Source organism: Dama dama, chromosome 4, assembly GCF_033118175.1.
Source record: "Dama dama isolate Ldn47 chromosome 4, ASM3311817v1, whole genome shotgun sequence".
NCBI classification, from domain to species: domain Eukaryota; kingdom Metazoa; phylum Chordata; class Mammalia; order Artiodactyla; family Cervidae; genus Dama; species Dama dama.
The window spans coordinates 27,905,030-27,927,969 of NC_083684.1; the positions used below are offsets into that span (position 1 = coordinate 27,905,030).

The 22,940-nt window shown below is 42.4% G+C and overlaps 1 protein-coding gene across 6 annotated transcripts in view; it reads left to right on the plus strand.

Annotated features, from left to right (window-relative positions):
- The window catches only part of FTO (FTO alpha-ketoglutarate dependent dioxygenase), a 414,507-nt gene that overhangs the window by 105,220 nt on the left and 286,347 nt on the right, over window positions 1-22,940 (plus strand). For all 6 annotated transcript variants that reach the window (XR_009692357.1, XR_009692356.1, XM_061138527.1 and 3 more), the window contains exons 2-3: window positions 1,871-1,948; window positions 16,977-17,604. Coding sequence is in view for 4 of the 6 variants with exons in the window: in XM_061138527.1 (XP_060994510.1) it covers window positions 1,871-1,948; window positions 16,977-17,604 (706 nt within the window). In the remaining 2 variants the exon portion in view is untranslated. The remainder of the gene's footprint in view (window positions 1-1,870; window positions 1,949-16,976; window positions 17,605-22,940) is intronic.

Here is a 22,940-nt window from a genome sequence, read left to right on the forward strand (position 1 = left end):
CCTTTCCTGTTTTTCTCTCCCTCAGAGAGTTTCTGTAGCATCCAGATGATTTCTACGTGTCTGTGTGTCTGTATACACATTGTTGTTGTTGTTCCGTCACCCAGTCACGTCCAGCTCTTTGTGACCTCGTGGAGTGCAGCACACCAGGCTTCTCTGTTCCTCACCATCTCCTGAAGTTTGCCCAAGCTCATGTTCGTTGCATCGGTGATGCCCTTCAGCCATCTCATCCTCTGATGCCCTCTTCTCCTGCCCTCAATCTTTCCCAGCATCAGGGGCTTTTCCAACGAGTCAGCTGTTCACTTCAGATGATCAAAATACTGGAGTTTCCATTTCAGCATCAGTCCTTCGAACGAATATTCAGGGTTAATTTCCCTTGAGACTGACTGGCTTGATCTCCTTGTTCTCCAAAGGACTGACTCTCAGGAGTCTTCTCCAGCACCACAGTCCAAAAGCATCAATAAACATCGGTTCAGTTCAGTTCAGTTGCTCAGTTGTGCCTGCCTCTTTGTGACCCCATGGACTGCAGCACGCCAGGCTTCCCTGTCCATCACGAACTCCCAGAGCTCAAACTCATGTCCATCAAGTTGGTGATGCCATCCAACCATCTCATCCTCTGTCGTCCCCTTCTCCTCCCACCTTCAATCTTTCCCAGCATCAGGGTCTTTTCAAATGAGTCAGTTCTTCGCATCAGGTGGCCAGAGTATTGGAGCTTCACCTTCAGCATCAGTTCTTCCAGTGAATATTCAGGACTGATTTCCTTTAATTTCCTTTATGATGGACTGGTTGGGTCTCCGTGTAGTCCAAGGGATTCTCAAGAGTCTTCTCCAACACCACATACATACATATACATATACATATATATAAATACGCATACATATATAATAAACATATGTATATGCTATTTATGTGCCACATATACACATACATCATATATTCTTGAATGTAAGGTCAGATATTCTTTGAAAAAAATCCCTCATAAGAAAGGTGTCATCTTAGATGTATTTGATTCCTTATAAAGGACGTTATAATATGGGGTCGGTCCTCTCTTAGTTTCCTTGTTTGAACTGCCTGGTACTGTTTGGGGAAGACACGGTGTTTTGAAATAGCCTCACGCAGTGCTAGTTGTGGGTGCTTGAAAAGATTTATCAAATTGGAGAAGAAAAGAGGCAAAGATGCTCAACATAGGTTTAGTAATTATTCTGGAGATGAAAGATTACTTCTAAAAAGTAATACGATACGATCTCAAATACGATCTCAAATAAATGTTTACAGGATGAACAAATAATTCATACACCCTGACCCTGGATCCTTGTGGCTTAGTTGGATATTTTCAGTGAAAGTAAGGATTTACAAACTGCTGTCTCAAGCAGTTTTTACAGATAGGAAGGTTTGTTCTGGAAAACTGTATTAGATGACTCAAAAGATGACTCTAGCAATGAAGAAAAAGATCCTGATATTAAAGAGTGAAGCAAATTGCTTCCTGAAATGTGAGAGTGAATAAAATAATTATTTCTAAGTTAATATTTTACACGATGTAATTTAAATGCAGGTAATTAAGTTGATACATTTTATAACTGACTTTTGGCTAGCTTTTCCCTCTAAAGTTTATACATTTAAGTTGGCTAACTTTTGAAGGGTATTCTCTTATTAGAAAAATAAGGCATTGTCAGCCTGGGTGGGAGGGGGTTTTGGGGGAGAGTGGATACATGTATATGAGTGACTGAGTCCCTTCACCGTTCACCTGAAACTGTCACATTGTTGTTAATTGGCTATGCCCAATGCAAAAAGTGAAAAGAAAAATAAGACATTGTCCTATATTTTGGATCTCTTTATAATTTAGTCACCTATAATCATTATTATTTTTAAACAGAAACTGAGGCTTCTTGAAGAGCTTGAAGACACGTGGCTTCCCTACCTGACCCCCAAAGACGATGAATTCTATCAGCAGGTAAGGTCTTTTATTTATTTATTTATTTCAGGTAAGGTCTTTTAACATTTGTCAATTTCCCTTGATTTTTTTTTTTTTCCCCTTGATCTACCTTATTTTACCTACGAAGCAACTGTGGTCTAGAGAGATAAAATGAGAGGTTAAAGGTCTGATTTGGTCATCCATTGATTCACTCCCAGAACATATAAGTTCCTGCACAATCTTTCTGCTGTGAACTTAGTGCTTTAGAATAGTGGACTGTCTTTTTTTCCCCAAACGTTCCATGTTTCCCCCTGCTTCCTTCCCTCTGCTTCTGTTTCTTCTGCAGAGAATCTTCTTTTGCCTCTTATCCTGTTGCCAGATGACTAATTCTTCAAGACTTCACTGAAACATCACCTCCTCTGTAAAAGTTTCTTTAACTTAAACCTTACCACAAAGAGAATTGCTTGCATTCATCTCTGTGCTCCTTGTACCATATAAATACCTTGATTGTACCCCTCACACTGTATTGCAGTTATAGGATTCTCTGTCTCTCCCCTGAATTAGTCAGCACTTTTTCAATTACAAGTGGCAAAATCGCAACAAACTTATTGTGGCAAAAAAGGGAATTTATTGACTGACAACTTAGATGTCAAGGATAAGCACACGGCTGAATCGAGTTTCTTGAAAGGTGTCGTTGGATCACTCTTTTTCCCTGTTTCTTGGTTTGGCTTTTCTCTGGTGACTTCATGCTAGATAGGCATTCCCCTGATGGTATAAGAGGACTCTGACAGCCCTGGGGGTGTGTAGTCTTAAGCCCATAGGATCTCAGGAGAAGGTGGTAATGTCTTCTTTCCTGGTTCTGATTCTCCCAGGTATGAGCTCATTGGCCTGGCTAGAGGCGTGTTTCCCTCCCCGAATCAGTCCTTGTGTTCAGGGTATTGAGATGCTTCTGTCTGCCTGACCTAATTCCCTCACCCACTTGTGGAGTAGGGTTGGAGTATGACCATTCTCACTCAGACTGCAGGGAGGGTAGGTCAGAGATGGAGGGTTTTTCCCAAAGAGAAATTGGAGCCCTGTTAACACCAAAGAAAGAGAGAAGGGCAAGCTGAGAAATAAAAATATCCCCCTTTCACTCCTTCTTTCCTCTGAGGATGTTAGCTTTTGGTGTGTAAGAATTGGGCCACATCATCGTGGTTTCTGCAGCATCCAGTGTATGCTTGTCGTCACATTATTGATTCTCAGTAACCAGGGAAAGAAGAGAGAAACGGAGGAGCTTTACCCATCCAGAATCCCAGGGCTCCTGACTTCCGGGGTATTCTCACTTCCAGGACATCATGTGCCATCTCCCTTGTTATTAGAACTTTACCATCTGTCACCTGATCAGTCCTTTTTTGGATTGTTCTAGTTTTCCTCTTTGCCCCTTTTTCTTAATCCTTTAAGCTGAAGTAAACACTTTTTTTTTTTTAAACCAAAACATAAAACCTGAGCCTGTCAGCTTCCTGCTTCACATCCCTGGCTGTCCATTGCTTGGCTCCTGCATTTCCAGCCTTGTCTTCCCCACCTTCTATCTTTTTCCCCACGCTGAGTTTTGGCAGCACCTCTCAGAGCTCTGGGGCTCCTCTGACGGCTCAGGGGGTAAAGAATCCACCTGCCCTGTAGGAGACACAGGAGACTCGGGTTCGATCCTTGGGTCAGGAAGTTCCCCTGGAGAAGGAAATGGCAACCCACTCCAGTATTCTCGCCTGAAAAATCCCATGGACAGAGGAGCCTGGTGGGCTCCAGTCCATGGGGTCGCAAAGAGTCGGACATGACGGAGCGGCTGAGCGCACACCCAGAGTGTTACATTTTGGGTCTTCCTGTTACATCCTCTCCCTCCCTTATTTGGTGAACTTCCGCGTTAACCTGTTGGTAGCAGTTCACATGTCTCCTCCTGCAGTGTCACCGTCCCTGACACCTCTGTAGCCCAGAGGCTTGTCTCTGCTCCTTCTTCTGTGCACCTGTAGTACTTCATGTGTGTTTTAATTATCTGAGGTTACTGTGATGATTTATTTTCATGCGCCTCTCTCTCATCCTCTGCACTACCATATATACGGGGCCTGGCACCTAGTAGGTATTTAATTAGTTTGCTTGAATGGATGAATGAATTACTGTAGACATTAATTCTTTATTTGTTTTAGTAATTATTTATTTATTATTTGGCTGTGCCAGGTCCTAGTTGCAGCATATGGGATCTTTAGTTGCAGCATGTGGGATCTAGTTCCCTAATCAGGGATCAAACCTGGGTCCCCTCCATCGGGAGCACAAAGCCACTGGACCACCAGGGAAGTCCCTAGTTCATTTAAAAAAAAGCATGACGTATAATAATATTTGGTGTGATTTGAATTTTGTTTACGTCTCCCCAGGGAGGTGGTATCTATAATAATCTACAGGATTTATATAGAAATGTTATACCCCACACTGGTAGACTTTTCTCTTTTGAGCTTTTCTAGTTTTCCAAATTATCTAAATGATCATGTGTTCTTGGGTAATCAGGAAAAAAATAATTCAAAAAAGTACCCTTACAACAGGTAAACCCTCCAAATGTAATCAGTTCTTAAATCCTTGCTAATATTTTCATAGAGAGGAACATTTTGGTACACGATAGCACACAGCATTATAAAGCAGCCGCTGACCCACTTCAGCTTTTGTGTGGCAGAAGTTGTACAAAAAGAATTAAACACCAAGGTTAGTACAGGTGTTCTGAGCCAGACATTTGCTGAACCAGGAAAGGAGACGCCAAGGCAAACAGAACAACTCTCGAGGCTTTGCTTTTATCTTGCTAAGACCCACAACAAACCTGATACCAATATCTAATCACTTAAGTGCACCGTGTAATAAGGGAGTGTTTCAACCAAACCTTAGTCCAGTAAATCTCTTCTCTTAAAAGATGAAGTGAAAATACTTTTTAATGACACGAGTGAATAGAAAGTTCAGCTCTGACACTGAGTCCCTTACCCAGGTCCTAGCCACAGGAATGCCAACCCAGCTGCTAGTCATCAAAACAAGACTTTCTGCAGTTTCCAGATTGGGTCTGTTTATTGACCCTTCCTGCCGGCGTGCCAGGGACTGTGCTCAACGTTTTCTGAACGCTTGTCACATTTCATCCACACAGCGGCCTCTTGCATTCATTCCACAATTATGGATTCAGCAACCTCCTCTTCTTCAGGCTTCGATTGCTTGAGATAGAGACACTGACTTCCTCTTTTGCAAATCAGGACAGACTAAGCTCCATATCTGAGAGACAGAGCTGCAGTCAGACCAGATTTTTCTGACTCTGAAGACCCAGACTCTTTCTGCTATACTGTTTGCCTCCCAGTATACCTTGCTCAAATTCACAACTCCTTCACACAAATTTTTTTTGGTTTGTTTCTTCTGATTAAGACTATGGAGAAAACCAGTGAAAGAAGACAGCAACAGTAACAAACTCCAAGCAGAAGAGCCAGAGGACCTCTTTTGGTTCACTGCAGTGCACAGGGAAGTGAATTACATTGAAAATAACCTCTGGATTCCAGATAGGAAGTCTGTCCCTCTTATCCAGAGACAGCGCCACCCTTCTTAGCATTCCCTGTTATTTTCATTCATTCTGTGCTTTCTTTGTGTCGGCTTCTCTGGTGGCTCAGTGGTAAAGAATCTGCCTGCAATGCAGGAGACAGGGATTTGATCCCTGGGTTGGAAGATCCCCTGGAGGAGGGGCACGGCAACCCATTCCAGTATTTTTGCCTGGAGAATCCCCATGGACAGAGGAGCCTGGCGGGCTACAGTCTGTAGGGTCAAAAAGGGTCGACGACTGAAGTGACTTAGCAAGCAGGCAGGTGCTACTTTCTATGTGTCATTGTGTTCTCGGTGCTTTACATGTATTTGCTCATTTAAATCCTCTCTGAGGCAGGTTGTTTTAAAAACCCTACTATAGGACCTTCCCTGGTGGTCCAGTGGCTAAGGCTCCATGCTTCCAGTGCAGGGGACCTGGGTTCTATCCCTAGTCAGGGAACCAGATCCCACATCTGGTAACCAAATAAATGAATGTTAAAAATTTTTTTATTTTATTTTTTTTAGAGATGAAACTCAGAGGCACCGAGAGGTTTAAAACTTTTGTTTAAGACATAAGCATGAAGTGTCAAAGGCTGGGATTGAGACTGTCTGGGTCCTCGGTTTAACTAAGCACTGCCCTTCTGTATCTCCTGGTGATTCTGGGATTGCTTTGATTTTATCCCGATGATCCCACACCTCTGTGTCCATCCCTTTTCTCCCTCATAACCTGCAACGCTCTCGTTCCAACTGACTGTGGGGTGGTTCTACCCGAAAGTCTTGCAGGGACATTGAACTACTCGTGATCTGTATGAATTCATTGTGTGTCTGCTCGGTTGCTGTCATGTCTGACTCTCTGTGACCCTACAGACTGTAGCCCACCAGGCTCCTCTGTCCATGGGATTCTCCAGGCAAGAATACTGCACTGGGTTGCCATGCCCTCCTCCAGGGGATCTTCCCAACCCAGGGATCGAACCTGCATCTCTTGCGCTGCAGGTGGATTCTTTACTGCTCAGCCGCTGGGGAAGTCCATGAGTTTGTTAGTTAATTAAACAAATGTACTTAGCTTTGGCTTCCCAGGTGGCGCTAGTGGTAAAGAACCTGCCTGCCAATGCAGGGGACTTAAGAGATACCAATTCGATCCCTGGGAGATGGGAAGATCCTTTGGAGAAGGGCATGGTAACCCACTCCAGTATTCTTGCCTGGAGAATCCCATGGACAGAGGAGCCCTTTTGGCAGGATACAGTCCACAGGGTCGCAAAGAGTCGGACATGATTGAAGCGACTTAATGCTTCATCGCATCTGGACAGAGTTAACAGCAAAGCCTCTAAGATACATTTGAGGACATGCAGCTGAGGCTGAAACATCTGGTGGGGAGTGAGAGAGTTGGAGGGCATAGAAGGGGATGAGATCGGAGCATGGTGGCCCGATTCTGTAGGAACTTGGTGTCCACAGTGAGAACAGTGGCCATGACTCTGAGTGAGATGAGAAGACATGACAGGGTTTGGAGCACAAGAATGATCGGATATGACTTACGTTCTACAGGGATCCTGCCTTCCATCCCCTTGTCTAGTGACGTCCCCCTGGTCCTGTTGTTCAAATCAGGCCTTTGCAGTCCTCAGCTTCTCTTCGTGGCTTCCAGACCTTGTTTACTGCCTGGGCCCTGGCAGTTCTAGTTTTTCAGAATCTCAAATAGTTTCTTCTTTTTTCTTCTTGAGACTTAAGAGAATATATTAATGATAAAAAGAAAGTTCTGTTTTGGAATAGGTTGTGTGCGTGCTAAGTCGCTTCAGTTGTGTCCGACTCCTTGTGACCCCATGGACTGTAGTCCACCAGGCTCCTCCGTCCATTGGGTTTCCCAGGCAAGAACACTGGAGTGGGTTGCCATTTCCTACTCCAGGGCATCTTTCCGACCCAAGTATCAACTGTCATCTCCTGCGTTGTCAGGTGGATTCTTTACTCCTAGTGCCACGTGAGAAGCCCCTGGAATAGGTTCAATTGATTTTAAAAACAGACAGAAAAATCTCAATAAAGAACGCAGTAAATTAGCATTAGTCTCCCAGATGTTTTCTTCTCTTCCAGTCTCACCAACACTGTGTGAATTCAGGTCCTCATTGGTCATCTTCCACCAGCATGGTTTTAAGAGTTTCCTAGTTGGTATGTTCTTTTGCTTGCCCCAACTCCATCAGAACTGTGTTCTGATAAATATGGCTGGCAGATTCTTTACCACTGCACCACCCGGGAAGCCCTAAAGAAGTTGAATTTTTCAGTATATTTTGAACCAATTTTGTGTACCTTATTGTCTGTGTGTTAAGTCGCTCAGTTGTGTCTGACTCTTTGTGATTCCATGGACTGTACCATTGGGTCCTACATTGCAGGCAGATTCTTTACCAACTCAGCCACCAGGGAAGCCCCCAAATATGACAGGCTTGTCATTTCTTGCTTTGTAAATTTGGTTCCGTCTCTCTTGCCTCTGAAGTCAAGTCCAAACTCCTCTGCATATGGTCCCAAATTACCTCTGCTGGCCTGGTCTCCGCCGCTTTGCCTGACATTGTGTCCAGCCTCCAGCTCCGGTCAGACAGAGTTTCTCACTGCCTCTTGGCTCTACTCTGCCTTGTCATCCTTTCATGCCCTTGTGTGTCTCTTGTCCCCTGGGTCTAGAGTACCCTCAGCCCCTTCTCTGTCTGGTGAGCATCTCCTCATCCTTAAAGTTTACCTTACTTAAGTACAGTCTTCTGTGTTGATACCAGGAGGTCCCACTCGTGTTATGTTCAGAGTACATTAAATATCAGAACGCTTCTCACTACCTCTGCCACGTGCTTCGTGGCCAAAGCTGCCTCCGTTTCTCTCTCTTGAGTGTTTGCAGTGGTTTCCTATTTTCTTTTGCCTCCAGGTCCAGTTTGTTTTTAACACAGCATCAGTAGTAGTTTTCTTCTTAAAGCATAAATCAACTCATGTTTCCTCGGTGGTCCAGTGGTGTGCCTTCCAATTCAGGGGGTGCGGGTTTGAGCCCTGGTCAGGGCATGCCTTGGGACCAGAAAACCAAAAGATAAAACAGAAGCAATGTTGTAGCAAACTCAATAAAGACTTAGAAATAGTGCACATCAAAAATAAATAAATAGATCAGCTCATTAGATTTTCTTGCTCAAAGCCCTTCATGGCTTCCCATCTTTTCAGAGTAAAAGCCTAAGTCCTGATGGTTACTTGCAGAGCAGGGCAGAACCTGCCGCTGACTTCTCTCCCCTCATTTCCTGCTTGTCCCGGCCCCTCCCCTCCTACTCTGGCATTCTAGTTCTTCCTAGGATAAACCGAGCACACTCTTGCCCCAAGGCCTTTGCACTTAATGTTCCCTCAGCCTGGAACTTTCTTTGCCCCCAGGTATCTGCAGGGCTTGCGTGCTCATTTCTTGCCTGCCTTGGCTCAGATGTCACCTCATCAGAGGCCTCTTCTGCCCATCCTGTGTAAAATTCAGCCCTGACACTCCTATCCTACTTACTTGGGTTTGTTTTTCTCCATAGCATGTAGCACAATCTAAAATGCACTAATACACCATAATACAACAAAACACAATCTAAACTATAAAATAAATATATTTTACTAAATAAACAAGTAATTAATGAATAAATAAAATACTATATATGTACATATACATAATGAACTATATAGGACTTCTCTGGTGGCTTAGTGGTAAAGAATCTGCCTGAAATGCAGGAGACGTGGGTTCAATCCATGGGTCTGAGAGATCCCCTGGAGAAGGAAAGGGCAACCCATTCCAGTATTTTTGCCTGGAAAATTCCATAGACAGAGGAGCCTGGCGGGCTCAGTCCGTGGGGTTGCAAAGAATCAGACACAACTTGGCAGCTAAACAACAACAACAACAATGAACTGTATATAGTTTATATTCATAGGGTATAAATATATACTAAATATAGTGTGTGTGTGTGTGTGTGTGTGTGTGTGTGTGTGTGTGTGTGTGTGTGTGTGTGTGTGTGTGTATAAGCTCCAGGAGAGCATATGGAACTTTTGCTTTCTCTATATTCCCAGCACCTAGTGCTCTGCAAATAGTATGTTCTAAATAAATATGTATGGCACTGGCGATAAAGAATCTGCCTGTCAGTGCGGGGGATGTAAGAGATGTGGGTTCATTCTCTGGGTCAGGAAGATTCCCCCGGAGGAGGGCATGGCAACCCACTCCAGTATCCTTGTCTGGAGAATTCTGTGGACAGAGGAGCCTGGCGGGCTCCCAGTCCATGGGTTCACAAGAGTTAGACACGACTGAGCACATGCACACAACAAAGAACAATTTTGTTTATGGAAGGATTTTCCAGACTCCATTCCTAATCATTTATTCCCTGCTCCCATAGTAGTATATTCATACTTCTGTTGTGAAAAGTCTGAGATCTCTGACTCTTGGTTCCTGTTTCTGTTTCTACTGTTAAACTATGAGATGCTATAAAATGGGACCTAACTCGTGTTTATCATTATATTTATGGCACTTCATACAGTGTTTGGTACAAATAAATATTCAGTAAATTTTAAATAAATTCAGAATGAACTACTGAATGAATGAGTGAACCAACATGTTGTCTCAGCTTGTAGCGTACTTTGTAGTGTGTTCACAAGACTCCTTGTGGGAGCTGTTGCAAGGCCTGGGCAGTGCCTTGGGAAGATCGCCCGCCTCCTTTGGGAGACAGCTCAGCATCTTGCAGCCAGGGGGCTGGACCAAATAAGTGTCTAGCCCATTTGTCCTGGGATGGCTGCCAAGTCATAAGTAATTTACAACGAAAATCATGTAGAAAATATTGTGATTGATATAGTGTGAGTTTCTATAGAGTGCAAAATAAAGTGTTAACTGGCAAAATTTATTAACAGCCAGATTAGAAATATACTCCCATGAAATAGAGTGTCCTGGCACTTAAATGAAGTCCATTTCCCAGGTCACTTGAAGATTTTAAATTTTATTTCACTCTATGAAAGATTGAGTTCCAAAAAAAAAAAAAAAAAAGAAAGATTGAGTTCCATTGATGAAATTCTTTCAGAACCATCCCTTGATATGAGAGGAGGAAGGAGAATTTTTATATAATGGTTTAAAATAGGTAGAAAATAAAGCTTGTGCTCCAGAGAAGCTAACATTCCATATCTTTTAGCCATTGATAAAGGCCTGGCATGTTGGCAACTGATATCTAAAATGCCTTTCCAGTTTACAAAACAGAAATAGAGTTACAGACATAGAAAACAAACTTATGGTTACCATGGGGGAGGGATAAATTAGGAATTTGGGATTAATAGATACACACTACTATAATAAAATAGATAAACAGCAAGCTCATACTCTATAGCACAGGGAACTATATTCAGTATCTTATGATAACCTATAGTGGAAAATAATCTGAAAAAGAATACATATATATATGTACACACACACATATATATATAAAACTGAATCACTTTGCTGTATACTTGAAACTAACTTCAATTAAAAAAATACCTTTCCAAATACTTACTAAACTCTTAATATATACATAGAGTCTTTTATAGATCTTAAGGAATGTATTATGTGACCTGATAACTGCTAATATTATAATTACATATCTGTACACTCCTTGGAAAAACTTTAATGGGATTAAATAACAACCAAAAATTCGAACATATTTGAAAATCTGCCAACAGGTGTTCCAAATTATTGTGTGATATCTGATGTTCTACTTGTACCGGTCAAAAATGGAAAGTGGACTTATTTGTTTGATGGAGTAAATTAATATTAAATTATTTAATGTTCACTTCTTTTCCAAAGTTTTCTAATGTTCATTTCTTGAATTAAAATATTTAATATTCATTTCTTTACCCACTGTTGTCTTTAAAGAAAAATTTAACAAGTACTTCATGGTACTTTTATGTGTCAAGCACTCATCTAATTATGTCATAAATAATAAGAGAGGGTATTTAAATTTAGGTTTGGACACGTTTTTCTCCTGCATTTTTGGAGATAATGATAAAATTAGTTATTGTTATTTGTATTCCTTGTGGTAAAATCAAAATTTCCTAGAGCATTGAGCAACATCCCAAGTAAGATTTAGACAGTACCAGAAGATATCTTGAAATATTTTGAAAATTTAGAGTCATCAAAAAGAACCTCTTGGCACAGACAAGAGGTGTTGTATTATTCGAAATTAAGAATTAGCTATTTGAAATTAAGAATTTTCAAATGTAACATCTTTTCTGATTTAAGAAGTATTCTGCATTTATTTTTGAAAATTTGAAAATTATACAGATGTCTAAAGAAAAAAAATTACATCCAAGTGCATTGCTCAGAGATATCTACCAGAAAATTTTGGCTCTGTTTTTTTCCAAATCTACTTTTCTGTAGTTACACGTATCCAATTTTCTTTGTATGAAACTATGACCCTATTGTCTAAATATCTTGTTATTAATTTCTCATACAGAAGTAGTTTGTTACTTAACGTTTTTCATAAACCATATTTTAAAAATCCTTCTAAAATGTTTTGCTTACAGAGGAGCCTGGTGGGCTATAGTCCATGGGGTTGCAAAGAGTCGGATAAGACTTAGCAACTGAAGAAAAACAACAGCAATTCTGGAACAGGCCGGAAAGAGAAGCATATTTGCATTCAGATAAGATTCTAAATTTGATAATAGGCAGATGAGTGAGTTTCAGGGCAGTTTGCAGAGATGAAGGAGGGGCAGTCAATGAAAATCCAAAATGAATCACTAGTTCAGAATATGGGCAGATCGCTGGAGCTGATTGCCAAACGGTTCTCCACCCCTCCCCCATCCCCCGACTGCAGAATTACACTTCCGGGTCCTCTCATCCTGGATGAAACACGTGATTGTTTCTGTCCAGTGATAAAAGGCGGCGGTCACTTCTAGCCTGGAGTGCCAGACCCTGCCAAACCTTCTTTTTCCTTTTGGCACAATAACCACCTGGGGGCTGCTTGGGTCCCTGAGTTAGTGCTTTACTGGACAGTGATTCTCTGCCAGCCCACAAATAATACGTAAAATGATCAATATCATCGGGTGAAGCCACTAAGATTTGAGCGTTTTCTGTCACTACAGCGTTTTCTATTCTGCCTGATCAGGAAGGCAAGACATAGTAGAAGGGGTGCAGTAAGTTTGAGGAAGCACAAAGAAGGGAGACGAATTACTCAAGTCTAAATATGGGGAAATGACTAGGAAAGTGCAGTAGGACTGCCCTGCTTCTCAGAGTGCCTGTGTTAGACGTGTGATTACAGAGTGACAGACAGCAGGTTAGGTGGCATCGCTGTGCACTGCCATTGAGACTGCCAGGATCCATTTAGGAGTTCTGGTTTCTATACCTCGTTTATCCCAGTAGAACAACAGACACAGAGGTATACTTTCTGTTTATACAGCCCATGAGGAGTGCAGCATAACCCAGTAAACAAGAGACGGAACATTCTGGAGCCATGAGCAGTAACCCTAATTTTACTGCTAAACTGGCTACTCTCTGAGCAGGTCCCGGAGGCCTCAGTATACTGGAAGCACATTTAGCTAGCAGCAGTGATTAAAAGGAAGTTTCTCCGTACTTTCTTAACAATTCCAGTGTTCTTTAAATAATCCTTAGTATAAAACATTAAAGGAAAGGAAGATCATTCCCAAGAACTTGGTTTTGAAACACACTCCCACTGGGACTGAGGGAGGAAGAAGCCTGGAAATAATACACACTCATACATACACTCTCGCTGCTATTGTTCAATGCAGACTGGGCCTAGAGACTAATGAAGTTATATGTAACCCAGGGGAATTATAACTCTAAAGACCTGGGAAATTCACATGACCAAATGAGGATCACATATAAATACCTTAACATTAAATTCAACACTAAAAATATAACAATAATAATGACATGGGAAAGTATTGAAACAATTTTTTTTCACTGTTAACTCATGTTCCTCTTGCCTTGGATCACATGTGCTTCTTTTTCTTTGGCTTCAAGAGCCCAGGACTTCAGTACTTCCCCTTCAAGGCAGTCTCTTTCCCCGAACTCCGTACCTGGCAGATCCTTCTCATCCTCCAGGTATCTTATTCAAATAAACCTTCTCTGAGTTTCCATCCTCCATTAGATATCCCCCTGCTCAAGACACTCAGAGACTTTGCTCCTGCAGTTAGTCACCCTCTCTGCTGTACCATCCTCTTCTTCCCCTATCATTCCCATGAGTACGCTGACAAACCGTCATGTACCCTTTTCTCTTCCATTGCCAAAAGTCATCCCTTGGTCTAGCATTCCCCTGCATCAAGTCCGTTTTTCTCTTCCCTATCATAGCAAAACCACGCCAATAGACAAATGCCATCTCTACCACCTCTTCTTTCATCCCCAGCTGATTCCCATCAGGCTCTTGTCCCCCTCACAGGTTGAAATGACCCTGGTCACTGTCATCAGTGATTTTCATGCTGCTCAGCCTAGTGGATAATTTTTTCCCCATCTCACTTGGTCTCTTAGGGGAAGCTGACATAGTTGGCGCATCCATCTTTCTTGAAATACTCCTCTCTTCTTGGCTTCTGCATTCTTACTCTCCTGATTTTCCACCTCAAAGTTCTCCTTTGCTGAGCCTCCGTCTGTGCCTCGGGAAGTGGCTTCGGGCTTCCTTCTGTGTTTTTGCTGTTCCCCTAGGAGACCTCGGTCATTCCCAGGTCTTTAGAAATCAGCTGTGTGGTGTGCTGACGGCTCACCGTGAGTTCCCTGGCCACACTCTCTCCTCTGCGATCCTGATGTATGTCTGCAGTTGCCTCCTTATTTCCACCTGAAGATTTTGTTGCCATCTTCATGGCTATAGTGTCCTCATTCCTTCCTGTCCTTCTTCCTGTTTTGCTTTACCCCAGTCTTTCTTATTTAGAAAGAAATAGTAAATTGGTACTTGCCTGGGGGTCCAGTGGCTAAGACTCCTCACTTCCAATGCAGGGAGCCCAGATTCAGCCCCTGGTCAGGGAACTAGATCCCACATGCCACAACTAAGAGTTCGCATGCCACAACTAAAGATCTCGACCTTGTTCAGCCATATAAATATTTGAAAAAACAAACAAAAACCCTAGAAGATTGTTTGTTCAGTTATTAAGTCCAGAAGTCTGGAAAAGTCATCTGCTGCTTCTTTCCTTTCTTCGTTCCTCACAGCTAGTTCATACTGTTTCCATTTGATCTGCCTACAAAATACATATTTTACCTGTTCATTTATCTCTGTGTCTAATTCAGACCCATTATCATTTTACTCCCGGATGGTTGTAATAGCAACAGAGTTTTCCACTTTGACATTTGCCTCTTTCCAATCCATGCCCAATATTTTAATTAAGAATGATTTTTATGAAATGTAAATCATCCATATAACACAGGGAGCTCTGCCTGCTGCTCTCTGGCGACCTAGATTGATGGGATGAGGGCCTGGTGGGAGGGAGATCCAAGAGGGAGAGGATATATGTATGTGTATAGCTGGTTCACTTCATTATATAGCAGAAACTAACACGACATTGTAAAGCAACTTTACCCCAAATTAAAAAAAAAAAAACACAAAACATAAGCACAACGTAAATCAAGTTAAAAATAAAACCACACACAATGTAAATCAAATTGTTCTTTGCCCTTTGACGTCCTCCAGTGCACTTAAGAGTGATATCTAGATTCTTACTTTGCCCCCCCAGGCTCTGGGTGACCCAGCTGTGCCTTCCTCTTCATCTTTAAGTGCCAGTCACTCTGCTTTTGGCTCTTTTGCTTCGGTAAAACAGGTCTTATTTTTGTCTCTAGAATAGGCTGGTCTCCATCCTCAGCGCCTTTGTAGGTTTTGGTTCCTCTTCATGGAAGTTCTTCCTCTAGTTCATCACATGGCTGGTACCTTCTTTTCCTGGCTCAGTCTGTAGGCCAGCTCCAAGAGTGTCTTTTCTTCTCCAATGACAGATTTTCCACTGGCTTGTTTCTGTCCGGGTACTTAAGACAACTTGGAATACTTCTTCATTTGTGTGATTTGGTATAATAAAAAGCTCCGTGAGGCCAGGAACCTTATTTCTGTGTGGTGTGTAGTAGATGCTCTATAGAGATACACTGAATGAAAAAAATGTATGGAAAAATAAATGGTCTGTTTATCATATAAATGATTACTGAATGAAGATGTAGAAGAAAACTGTCGAAAATGGTAGGCAGTATAATACTGAAAAGGTGCCAGTCAGATGACACTTTCTGGGGGTAATGTGAGATCCTGGGCTTTGGTTTTAAAAAAACTCAATCTCACTGTGTAGAATCAGGGAGCTGATTGGCTGAAAAGTGAATGACGCCCTAAACTGCATCAGTAAATCCCTGTGTTTCCATGTTATGGGAAGACATTATCTTATAGTGCTCTCCTCTCGTGATACCAGTAGAATGAGTACAGCTTTCTAAATTGCAATGGGACGTCTCATCCATTCCTTGATCCAGTGGTTACTGAGTATGTCCTGGGCACTCGTATGAGAGTTGGAAACAAAACTCTCTTGGCTCTTGTGTTCATGGGACTCCATGTCTGACTCCCAAAGAACAGTTATTTCTCTTTCAGTAAAAGCACTGAAGCAGAAGCCAGTTTTTCATTTATTGAGAGGCTGTGCAGTCTTGTGGTTAAGAGCTCATGCTTCTGGAGCTTGATTCTGGAGCCTGCGGGTTTTAAATTCCAGCTTTCCTATTATCAGCCCTTGTGACTTTGGGCAAGATTTTATTTATTTATTATTTTTTAATTTTGCTGTGCCACGTGGCATGTGGGATCTTAGTTCCCTGAGCAGGAATTGAACCCACGACCCCTGCATTGGAAGTGTGGAGTCTTAACCACTGGACCACCAGAGAAGTCCCCAAGTTTTTGGAATGTCTCTCTACCTCAGTCTTCTCATCTATGACCTGGAGATAATATTAATAATAGTACCTCCACATAAAGTTGTAAGAAGTAAATGAGTTGGTATGTATAAATCATTTTGAGTAGTACACAACACTAGGTAAGCCCTTAAAAAAAGTAGGTGTTAAGCAGCAATTAATCAGATTGTGTTTTTTTGGAGGGCCAAAGGCTGGAAGACAGGTTGAGGGTGGGGAGAAATGGTCATAGAGGGAGCTTGGAAGACCGAAGACCAAATCATTATTATCATTGTATTTATGTTGTTGTTTAGTCACTCGGTCATGTCTGACTCTTTACAACCCCATGGACTGCAGCACGCCAGGCTTCCCTGTCCTTCACTATCTCCTGGAGTTTGCTCAAACTCATAAAATTTCGTTTATAATTGTCTGTAATGGGGCTTGGACCTAAAACTCTTGGGTGGAGAGTTGATGACTTTGTTTTATTTAGTTTTCTATTTTAGGCTAGAGAGATACGTGTTTAGAAATACTCCTGAAAGTCTTTTTTATTCTCCTAAGGCTTTACAAAGAAACACACTTTTGAAATAATAAAATTATTTATTTATTTATTTTTATTTATAAATTATTTATTTATAAAAAATCCATAAACACATGTTTTTTTCTTTGCCTTTGTTCTAGTGGCAGCTGAAATATCCTAAACTCATTCTCCGAGAAGCTGCCAGCGTTCCTGAGTTGCTCCATAAAGAGGTTCAACAAGCCTTTCTCACGTTGCATGAGCGCGGCTGTTTATTTCGGGATCTGGTGAGGATCCAGGGCAAGGACTTGCTCACTCCAGTCTCTCGCATCCTCATCGGTAACCCTGGCTGCACCTACAAGTACCTGAACACCAGGCTCTTCACGGTACCCTGGCCCGTGAAAGGCTCTGATGCAAAGTACAACGAGGCCGAGATAGCTGCCGCCTGTCAAACCTTCCTCAAGCTCAACAGCTACCTGCAGGTAGAGACCATCCAGGCTTTGGAAGAGCTGGCTGCCAAGGAGAAGGCCAACATCGATGCCGTGCCAGTGTGCATAGGCCCCGATTTCCCTAGGGTTGGCATGGGGTCCTCCTTTGACGGGCACGATGAGATCGACATGAAGAACCGAGCAGCGTACAACGTCACTTTGTTGAATTTCATGGATCCCCAGAAAATGCCATACCTGAAAGAGGAGCCGTACTTTGGCATGGGGAAAATGGCCGTGAGCTGGCATCATGATGAGAACCTGGTGGACAGGTCAGCGGTGGCAGTGTACAGTTATAGCTGTGAAGGTACAGTCTGCTCCATGGAGAAGCGGCCCCGAACGTCCCATGACCAGAGTCACACAGGCTCTGGGGATGTGATCGTCCATGCATGCGTGTGTTTGTGTGTGTGTGTGTGTGTGTGTGTACGTAGATGCTGTGTGTCCTTCTAAGGTTTGCCGCGCCCATATAGCTACAGAATATGCTTCTTTCTCCTCCCTTTGTGCTATCTTGCTCATTGTTATCCTGTGCGCAGAATATTTTCTCTCGTAAGCACTGCCTGTCTTTGTCTTTCCCAAGCCCTTAGAGAGCCTCATCTTGGTTTCACATACCCAACTGCCTTTTTCTAAAGCTCAGAGTAGATCGTACAGTTGTTATAATTAACTTGCTGATAAAGGGCCAGGAAAACAAAAATCTGTCAAATCCTTCCAGGTTCCCACAGGTGTACATTTCCAGTCTTGCCAAAATGTTTTATTACAGTTGACATCACTGTCTTGAAGGGAGTGATCCGTCAACTGTGGACTTGTTCTTGGCTTCCTCCCGTTTTGACTACTGTCCTTACTCGTCAGAAAGAGCCGAGGTGGGTTTTATAAGCTGACAGACCTCTATTTTCAGGAGTATCTCCAGCCCGCCCCGGACCCGCCCCCCGCCCTTCCATCAGTTCTGCAGTTTTAGACCTGAGAGGGTTTCTGTGGCCAGCCTGTTCTTACAGTTTCTGAAACCTGGTGTCCTTGGAGCAAAGATCGCAGGCTACCTTTTCTGTGGTCTGCACAAATTTTCCTTCTCTGATTGTTCAGGTTCTGTGTCTTGAAGGTCCCCAGTGTTTTTTAGAACAGGATTATAAAAAAGGTAAGTGGACAAATCAAGGACAGGGTGACCTTAGCTGACTTCTTTGCCTGATCATTTGGCAAAGGAACATAAGATGTAGCGTTAGCTCTTTTGGTGTTAGAGGGATGCCTGACATGTCCATGGGGTTGCAGAGAGTCGGACACAACTGGGTGACTGAAGAACAGCAATTAGCTCTTTTGCCAGTTTCTCTTTCTTCTCATTCATTGAAAAATGCTTGGAAAACCAGAGTTCTAGATATACCATCCCGGAATCAACTGGAACTTTTAAGGGTCATTGTTTCCCGGAAGCTTGTTTTTTAATTGGATTTTATTGTTATTTGACTCTTATTTACTAAGACAACTGTTTTGGAAAAGGGATTTAAAAAAAAAAAACTGTCCTTGCTCTCTATCTTACCATTTCCCAGTCTCAAAAATTTCCTCTGGATAGCTAAAATTTTTTCCACCTTTACCTTCGGTCTTTGGCCAGGAACAAGGAACTAGTTTAGCAGTTAGAAATTTTACTAGTTTCACTGGCATCTCAAATAATGATGCTGACCCAGGAAAATTGCTTGCAGGAGATTTGATGCTGTCCTAATGGAAAGAACCGTGAACCTCTGATCTTTAATAAGGCCTTGCCAGGGATTTAAGAACTATCACATCCAAGAACTCTGATGTTAACGAACAATGGAGTTTGTTAGTTTCTTTCTTAAGGAGGCAACTCTCTGAAACCAAGGCAGTGGTATGTGATAGCTCAAACAGCTACAAAGGTGTCTTTGTGCTCCCACAGACTCTCAGCCTTTCTGTTTAATAGTCCTATTGTACTCCCAGAGCGTGGGTGATCAAATAGTTTTTGAAACCTAGAATATCTTGTGGAGAGGAATGAAAATTTTAAATGACTAGTTTCTGTGGTTGGGAGTAGTTAAGATTGATAAAGTATACAAATAAATGTAAGTACATAAAGCTTCATCCTTGTGCTTATCACCTAGACGAGGGAACTGCAGAATGCAAATCTGTAGTGTCAGGGTAATTCTCTTGTGTTCTTAATCCCCAAAGTTCCCAGAACTCGATCTGATAATAGTAGCAATACTGGGAGCCCTCATTTATTGAGCACCTACTATGTTCCAGGAGCTGGTAGGGCATTTTGCATTTATTAACTGATGTTATTTTTGCAACTCTGTGAGTGAAGTACTACTGTTAGCCTCATTTTACACATGAGGAAACTGAGGTGCAGGAGGATGGTGAACTTTTCCATGGTTATACAGTTATGAATCAGCAGAGCTAGGGTTTGAACTCAGACAATCTGGCTTCAGAGTCCTGACAGCTAAGGCTAAATGCTTTGTGAGCGGGTATTTCCTACCCCTACAGTATAGCTGGGCTTCCGCTCAGTGGTAAAGAATTTGCCTGCAAATGCAGGAGATGCAGGAGATGCAAGAAACTTGGGTTCGATCCCATGTCTCTGACCCTAGGAAAGCTGAATCCGTTGAAGCATGGACATTTGTTCCCATAATTCTTAATTCTTTATTTCAAAGTGAGTAGCTTTATACTTCTTAGCTGTCTTTGAGATCAGGAAAAGCTAGGTTATAATTGCAGCTAGAAGTTTTAGAGCACTCATAATTTAAAAAAAAAAATTTTTTTTCCCCCTTAGCCTCTCAGCATCCCTGTCTAAGGTCTCAAAGCTCATTTGATCTTGTTTATTTGAGTGTGTCATGCCATACCTGTGTTTGTTGTTTCTGAAGTCACTTCCACTGCTCAGTAAAACTTGTTTGATCTTATAAGTCACATTTTTTTAACCCCCATGCAATTATTTATTCAATTAACAGTACGAATCTACTGTTTGCCAAGCACTCTTCTAGAAACTGAGAATGTGACAGTGAACAAAAATTCTTGCCCTCGTGGAGCTATGTTTTAGCAAGGAGAGACAGGAAAGAAACAAATAAGCTTAAATATATTGCAAATGTAAGGCTTAGGCTTACAGTTTTAAATAGGAAAGTTAGCCTTCCTTCAGTTGGGTAACCTTGGAGCAAAGATTGGGAGGAGCATGTGAGTGAATTTTGAAGACTCAGAGATGGGACATGACTTTGGGATGTTTCAGAAGCAACAAGTATGGATGGAAGAGAGGCAGAGAAGAGGTAAAATGATAGAGGTGAAGACAGACTGGAAGACTAGGGGTGGGAGGTGGCAGAAGATAGGACTTTCTAACGTTGCTACAGTATGTGCTAAGTTGCTCCATTGTGTCCGACTCTTTGTGAGTCCGTGGACTAGCCCTCCAGGTTCCTCACTCCATGGGATTCTCTAGGCAAGAATACTGGAGTGAGTGGCCATGCCCTCCTCCGGGGGATCTTCCCAACCTAGGGATCAAACCCGGGTCTCTTATATCTCCTGAATTGGCAGACAGGTTCTTTACCACTAACATCACTTGGGAAGCCTAGTATTGTACAGTGAAAAGTGAAAATGAAGTTGCTCAGTCTTGTCTGACTCTTTGCAACCCCATGGACTGTACCCTACCAGGTTCTTCCATCCATGGGATTTTCCAGGCAAGAATACTGGAATGGGTTGCCAGTAGACCCCCCTTATCCACAGGGGAAGCCTTCCAAGACCCTCTGTGGGTTCCTGAAACCATGGATAGTACTGAACCCTATGTGGACTGCGTTTTCTCCTATGCATCCATACCTATGATGAAGCTGAATTTATAAATTAGGCACAGTAAGAGATTAGCAACTATAACTAATAATAAAATATGACAATTATACCATAATAAAAGTTCTGGTTTCTCTCTTAAAGTATCATATTGTACAGATTTAGTACCTTGCCTGCCTTAACTAACCACTTATCACTCATTGTTGCTGTAACTTTTGCAGTTTGAGGTGCAACAGCAAAACCAGCTTAAATTTCTTTTTCCTTCTTTACGACTTCACAGATAGAAGATTTGTTCTCACCATAGATGTTAGAAACATTGGCATACAACTCTTTTTCTTTCCATACCAAGTTGAGAACATTCACCTTTTCACTTAAAGGAAGCACTTTACAACTTCTCTGTGGCCTATTGGGATTGCCAGCATCACTGTTCTTATGCTTTGGGATCATTGCTAAGTATAGTAAGGGAATGCAAGCACTGGATCCAGTAATGCAAGCTTACTGGAATGCAGGCATTGCAATACCATGACAATTGACCTGATAACCAGAGGGCTGCTAACCAGGCTACCCTGGACAAAGGGGTGAGTTACTTTCCAGGCAGGACAGAGCAGGATGTCATCGTGCTGCTCAGAACGGCATGCAACTTAAAAACTTATGAATTGTTGATCCCCGTAACTTTCCATTTAATATTTTCAAGATTGCTGTTGACTGTGGGTAACTGAAACCACAGAAAGCGAAACAGCAGATAAGGAGAGGCTATTGTATTAATAATAACAATCCTGGGCTTGTCCTTGGAGTGAGATGGGGAGCCACTGCAGCTGGAGTAGAAGGGAGGCAGGACTGGAAGCAGGGGAGCTGCAAGAGGCCATTGGGTAGTCCAGACTAGAGACGGTGGATCAGGTTAGAAGAGGCAGAGGTGATGAGACATGGCTGTATCGAGTCCCATATCTTTTCACCAGGAAAGGCTGGCAATGCTGTCAGAGAAGAAGTCCAGCAGCAACATCTCCCAATTGTCCAGAGAAGGCTAGGGATGTCTGTAGTGGTCCAGTGGCTAAGATTCCATGCTCTGAATGCAGGGGCAGTGGGTTTGGCCCCTGGTCAGGAAACTAGATCCCACACGTCACAACTGAAGATCCTACATACTGCAACAAAGATGGGAGATCCCAAGTACTGCAGTTAAGACAGTGCTAATTTGCTTCAGTTGTGTCCTTTGACTCTTTGCAAACCCATGGACTGCAGCCCTCCAGGCTCCTCTGTCCATGGGATTCTCCAGGAAAGAATACTGGAGTGGGTTGCCATGCCCTCCTCCAGGGGATCTTTCTGACCCAAGGATGGAACCCTGGGTCATCTCTTACGTCTCCTGCATTGGCAGGTGAGTTCTCTACCATTGACGCCACCTGAAAAGCAATTAAAATCTGATACAGCCAAATAAATAAATAAATAAATATTTTTTAAAAAGAGAAGGCTAGCCCAATAAGAATGCCTGGACTTTCCCCTTTCTCTCCATAGCTTTATTGGAGTGTCATTTACATACAATAACTGCACATATTTGAATTCTGCAGTTTCAGAAGTAGGATGTGAAGTTTGAGGTGGCTCATTGGCACAGACCAGCCCAGATGTCCCATCTGGTGATTTCTCATCAACATAATCCGCTCTACTTTGTTGGAGTTTCAGATTCCTGAGTCCCATGTCCATCTCTCTCCTGATTAGTTTCTTTATTTTAGTGAAGCGTATCCTCTAGTGATTTCTTAAGAAAGGATATTTAGAAAGCACATTTTTGAGACCTTGAATGTCTCCATTTATCTTTATTCTGCATTGACATGTGTAGATACTTCACATATGGAAACCTTGATGGAAAATAATTTTCCTTCAGAATTTTGAGGATGTCGTATGTACCAGTGTCTT